Here is a 5,578-nt window from a genome sequence, read left to right on the forward strand (position 1 = left end):
TGTATTGTGCACTTTTTTCATTTAAAAGTACTGCTATATGAACAAAAGTAAAATAACATTTGGTTTGCAAACACTTTCAACAAATAAGGTGCTTTTTTTTCAGCAGTATTCCTTTTACATAGTAGCACTTAAAATATTTCTTGTAAATCTCAACTTATAACATTAATGTAATCAAATTAAACATAAAACCAAAGCTATTTGCCACTGCCAGGGCATTAACATTTTTATAGAAAATATTTTATAGCTTGTTATAGAAAAACAAGTTATGCTCAGAGTCCAGAGCCTCGATCATAACATTATAACAGGCTCCTTAGAGACCTGCACGATCACGGGACCCAACGCAGCAGAGTGCAGCGCGGGACAGCACTTGATGGGCGAGTAGAGACTCCTGTGTGCGGGATGCGGAGGTGTACTCACACTAGGCAATCTTAACCGTGCCCGTGCGCTTGCGCGTTTGACCCCCAAAGCCCGGTTCGTTTGACTAGTGCGATCGCTCCGTGCCGCGCTCGGTTGGAAGAGGTGGGCCAGAGTGCGGTTCAGTTATATATAGATCAGTGTGAGCGCTAACCGAACTTCTGACACGTGCAGCATGATTGCATAAACATTTCTGAGCAGCAAGAGTGATAGATCTGTAAAGCAATATATTGTGAGAGGGCCGTGTGTCACCACGTCCCAAACGACTCAAAATAATAAACCACAAAGTTAACAAAACGATGCACTCCACTGTGCTGAGCGAGAGCGCTTCTCTGCTGTCTTCACGTGCTATTCGGAAACTTCTGTTTTCCCACTTAAGTCATGAGCGCTTGATGTGAGCGCTGCTGCAGTCTTAGACCCTCCCCAAAGGCTCTCATTGGTTGAGACGCGTGATGACGCTCATCCCAAGCCAGTATGTGTTTGGGAGCAGAGTGAAGCGTGTAGGTCAGTGAGGCGGCTCTGTGCAGTGCGGTGCAGTGTTTTCACTCAGAGCTTGTGTGTGTTGTAGGCCTGCTGAGCGCTGGCTCTATGACGGAGTGATTCTGCAGTGCAAGGAGACGCCTGCGGTGAGACCCTGCAGCTCCGGAGCGCTCGCACCGTTGATCTAGAAACGCTTGCTCGCACGCCGCTGCTCTCTGTCCCGCTCCACAGGAACCCAGATCTCAGGCTCTCTTCCAAAGTCTAGATCCAAAAACACGCTGCCTCTGAGAGACCAATCCCATCATGCACTTCTGGTTCCATTAGCATGAACAAGGAATTTAAAAACTTTGAAGATGATTTAAAAATTGATTTAAAATGAATTTAAGACAGTTAAAAATAGAAAATGATAATACATACATAAAATACAGCTTAGACCCTCCCCAAAGGCTCTCATTGGTTGAGACGCGTGATGACGCTCATCCCAAGCCAGTACTGATCAACATCCCACCCCTCCTTCAGAGCCAGTGAGCAACGGACTTTCATAATAATAAAAAACTGCGTTAATGCGCGATAAAATAATTGTCAGCATTAATCAATTAATGGCTTAACGTGATAATAACGCGTTAACTTGCCCAGCCCTAATATATTTATTTATTTATTTTTTTTATTTATTTTTTTTTTATTCACACACAGACATAAAATTTTTTTGGAAATATTTACAAATATATAAAAGTATCTGCTTTACTAATATTTTTTAAATCAATATAAATACATTGGTAAAATGTTTACCCAGTCATGAAAAGGACATTGTGTAATTGCGTAAGCTTTAATGGAGTAAAAAATGTTTTCTGAAACTTAGGAAACAAGATGTTTAGAGTCGGGATGAATCAACATGAACTCAGAAATGACTCACTGCTTCAATAAACTTTCTCTTGTTGTTTCATGAGAATATAATAATTTGCCTGTGTAACGGGAGAGTGTGTGACGTATGTGTTTCAGGGGGATTCGGCGCACATCGAGGACCCTGCGTCCGGTGAGACCATGACTCTGGAGCAGAAGACCTGCAGCATCAGCAGCGCCAGCGGAAAACTCAGCATCTGGATGCAGTGGATGCTGCCTAAACGCTCACACACACACACACACACTCTCTCTCACACACACACACACACTCACACACACACTCTGTCCCACACACACAGACACACACACTCTCTCACACACTCTCTCACACACACTCTCTCTCTCTCTCACACACATACACACTCACACACACGCTCACACTCACACACATGCTCACACACACACACACACACACACACTCTCTCTCTCTCACACACTTATCAAGATTGCTCTTTTTCAGAAGGGGCTTAACAACTGCAGTAAAAACCAGTCAGTTCAAACCTGTCAGTTCATCACTATAATATCAAATGGTTTTTATTAAAGGAGTTCAAACTGTTAAATTCAATCACTATATATTTTAAAATGAAATAAGCACTCAAATAAAAATTTACATTTGAGTTATATACAAACATTTAAATGATACATAAGGCAATAAAAGTTGTCTTTTCCAATTCATTGTTTAAATTTAAAGCCATTAATGCTGGCTGTAATAACTGGTTTTGTTCACTCATGAACTGAACAGCACAGGATAAAAGATCAATCTTGTGATTGGTTCGTTAAAGTGAACATCGATTAATTATTTTAAACCCAGCCCTACTCACTAGGTTTTTTATATGAGAGCCTTGATGAGTGAGACGCTGCAGTCGTTCGATTGTTCCTGGTGTTGGACAGAGAGTGTGTGTGTGTGTGTGTTCTCTCATGTTCAGTCCTGTGGTGAATTCTCTTCTCTCTGCTCCCAGAATCCTTTTCACCAGCTTCCAATCAAACCGCAAGCCAATCAGAGCTCTGAACTGACTTTTCACCTCTGTGTTTGTGTTGTCCTCTTGTGTGTGTGCAGTGCTGAAGAGAGCCCGTGTGGTGGGGTCGTCCTCTCTTGCACTGAAAAGCTGAACAGACGCACGGTTCTGCTGCGGCAGCTCAGCAAGCAGGAGCCTTACAGCCATTTCAGCTTCTTTCCACCTGTAAGAGCCGCTGCCTCTGTTTGTACACAAACGCTGCTTCTGCAGATCTCAGACTCTGGCTGCCAGCAACACTGTGCTCATCCGCATTCATTAGTGCAGTTCAAAGCCGATCAGAGCAGCTCTTGATGTTGATCGAGTATTCTGAGTAAAGCCGCTGTTCAGGGCATTTAGCTCCGCCCACAGATTCTACAGCGCTGCCTGTTTAGCCCCGCCTACCGATTCTACAGCGCTGCCTGTTTAGCCCCGCCTACCGATTCTACAGCGCTGCCTGTTTAGCCCCGCCTACCGATTCTACAGCGCTGCCTGTTTAGCCCCGCCTACCGATTCTACAGCGCTGCCTGTTTAGCCCCTCCCACCGATTCTACAGCGCTGCCTGTTTAGCCCCGCCCACCGATTCTATCATGTAATGTAAATAACAAGAGAGGTGCCAAGCTGTGGAAAAACAGTGTTTGCGTTGCCTTCCTTCTGATCCCAAGAAAGAGTGGATGAACTTATTTTTAATGAAGTTCCAGACCGCATCAGTAAGAACTCGGTCCTTTGTTCACTTCATTTTAGCGCGGATTCATTTACAAACAAGGCACAATTCGACGCGGGATTTTCAGAAAGATTAAAGCTAAAAGACGATGCTGTGCGACTATATTGGATCCGACGGTAATGTTGCAACACAAGTGTGAGTAACTGTTTTCATTACGTGGTCACTATTGCTTTGTTTATTATTACAGATCGTTTAATATGTATTGAGTTATGACCTAAATCACAGCAGCGTCCATCTGTGAGGAATGTATGCTGGCAAACATACACAACTATTAGCCAATCACAGCAGTGGGCGTTTACTTCCGAGTCTACAATCCTCCACGCCTATTCAAACAGTGTTCTGATGAGGGGGTTAAAAACAGGACAGAAAATAGACTATTACTTCTAAATTATTTTTTTAATGTAAAAATCATGATAACCTTAAAAGTGGACCTCGGAGAACAGTACAAAATAAAAAAACAGAGGCAGTTCATGACCCCTTTAATTAAAACAAACAAACAAAATTAGTTTGCCACATACATCATCAAGGTTGTCTCATTTAAGGAAAGTAATCACTACATTACAAACTAAGAATGAAATTACTGGAATTTACAAAATAACAGTCAATTTGATAATGGTTACTGTTCTTAAATAAGATAATAGCGATGGCACATGCAGCTGACAAATGCAACCTCTGAAGGGCGCAGCCTTCGAAATGAGACAGCTCTCGACTCATGAACTCCAGAAACACTGCTACAAACACGCAGATGAATGACGTTTGCTGCGTTTATATAATCAGCTGAAGCGAGCGTTGCTGGCAGCGGCCGCAGTCGTGGCGTTACTAGGGACTTTAAGCAACAGCCACTGATGGAACGGCAACGGCATTCTGACGTCATCTTGACTTTAACTGCTACTGTAACCGTCTACTACGGGAGAATATCATCAGTATGCAATTCTACCATTAGTCTTTTATTTAATCTGTGTTGATATGTTTCAAAATGACATTTTAACGATTTTTCCTTTTGTACAAAGGTATTTCTGCTGTTAGTAACAACATCTCAGGCAGCACTGAGACTAGAGATGATGTGAAGCAAACAATTTAAGTATTGCCTAAACATCTTCATAATTCTTCAGTAAATGACTGAATACCGTGTTGCGCCGTGTTGTTTACGGTTGCTTAGTGATTTTTACGTTCTCTGCTATGGCGGTGTAACAGCTTACCTCCGGTCATCGTAGCCGTTCCATTCGCAGCTGTTGCTTAAGTTGCTACTGATGCCTGCTGCGGTGGCGTCTCTGTCCGATCACGAGCGTGTTTGATTACGCGGCTGTTTTCCTGCTGCTTTGAGTTTGTGTGATTGTAGCGAGCGTCGATCGCTCTAGCCTGACCTCTGACCTCTGACAGACGGCGGCGAAGGCTCTGGAGGTCTCTCACCAGTAGCACGGGTTACTGTCGCTGACGTACACGCAGGCCGTGACGAGGAACGTGCGGCACAAGCTGACGGCGCGCTCGTCTCAGTGGCTGTGCGAGGACGGGCCGGACGCAGTGCCGCAGCTCCTGCACGAGATCCTGCTCACGCCGCAGCCCTTCGACCTGGGGCTGTCCTGCCCTCTGCTGGCCACCGTGGCGCGCGTCTTCCAGGTGTGTCCTCCGCCGCCGCAGCTGCGCTCCCCGATCCCAGAGCAGCCCACGAGAGCACACTCACTGTCCTCCAGCAGCCTGCCGCTCGTCTACCTCAACACCAGCGTGATCCGCGTCTTCTGCCCCCTGCAGGACACACAGAGCAGCACACGTGGGCACGCACCCTCGCTGCAGCGCTTACACACTGATGATGATGAGGAGGAGGGTGATGATGATGGTGTGTGTGTGTTCAGATTCACAGCTCATGCACAGGAAGAAAGACACGGTTGTGCTGAAGATTGGATCGGTGAGCGTCGCTCCTCAGGCCGACAATCCACTGCCGCGCTCAGTCCTGCGCAAAGACATCTACCAGTGAGTGTGTCTGTGTGTCTGTGTGTGTGTGTGTGTGTGTGCGAGTGTGTGTGTGTGAGAGAGAGAGAGAGAGTGTGTGTGTGTGTGTGTGTGTGTGTGT

At 45.4% G+C, this 5,578-nt stretch overlaps 2 protein-coding genes across 2 annotated transcripts in view; both read left to right on the top strand.

Annotated features, from left to right (window-relative positions):
* Positions 1-3,101, top strand: part of LOC107742609 (vacuolar protein sorting-associated protein 13B-like) — an 8,330-nt gene extending 5,229 nt beyond the window's left edge. Inside the window, exons 4-5 of the mRNA XM_016555654.1 lie at positions 1,894-2,009; positions 2,852-3,101. Of these exons, the coding sequence (XP_016411140.1) occupies positions 1,894-2,009; positions 2,852-3,101 (366 nt within the window). The remainder of the gene's footprint in view (positions 1-1,893; positions 2,010-2,851) is intronic.
* LOC107742610 (vacuolar protein sorting-associated protein 13B-like) overlaps positions 981-5,578 on the top strand; it is a 29,035-nt gene continuing 24,437 nt past the window's right edge. The window contains exons 1-4 of the mRNA XM_016555655.1: positions 981-1,040; positions 2,852-2,975; positions 4,891-5,127; positions 5,361-5,478. Coding sequence (XP_016411141.1) covers positions 5,372-5,478 — 107 coding nt within the window. The 5' untranslated portion in view covers positions 981-1,040; positions 2,852-2,975; positions 4,891-5,127; positions 5,361-5,371. The remainder of the gene's footprint in view (positions 1,041-2,851; positions 2,976-4,890; positions 5,128-5,360; positions 5,479-5,578) is intronic.

The sequence above is a fragment of the Sinocyclocheilus rhinocerous genome, unplaced genomic scaffold, assembly GCF_001515625.1.
Source record: "Sinocyclocheilus rhinocerous isolate Xijiao unplaced genomic scaffold, SAMN03320098_v1.1 scaffold1669, whole genome shotgun sequence".
NCBI classification, from domain to species: Eukaryota; Metazoa; Chordata; class Actinopteri; order Cypriniformes; family Cyprinidae; genus Sinocyclocheilus; species Sinocyclocheilus rhinocerous.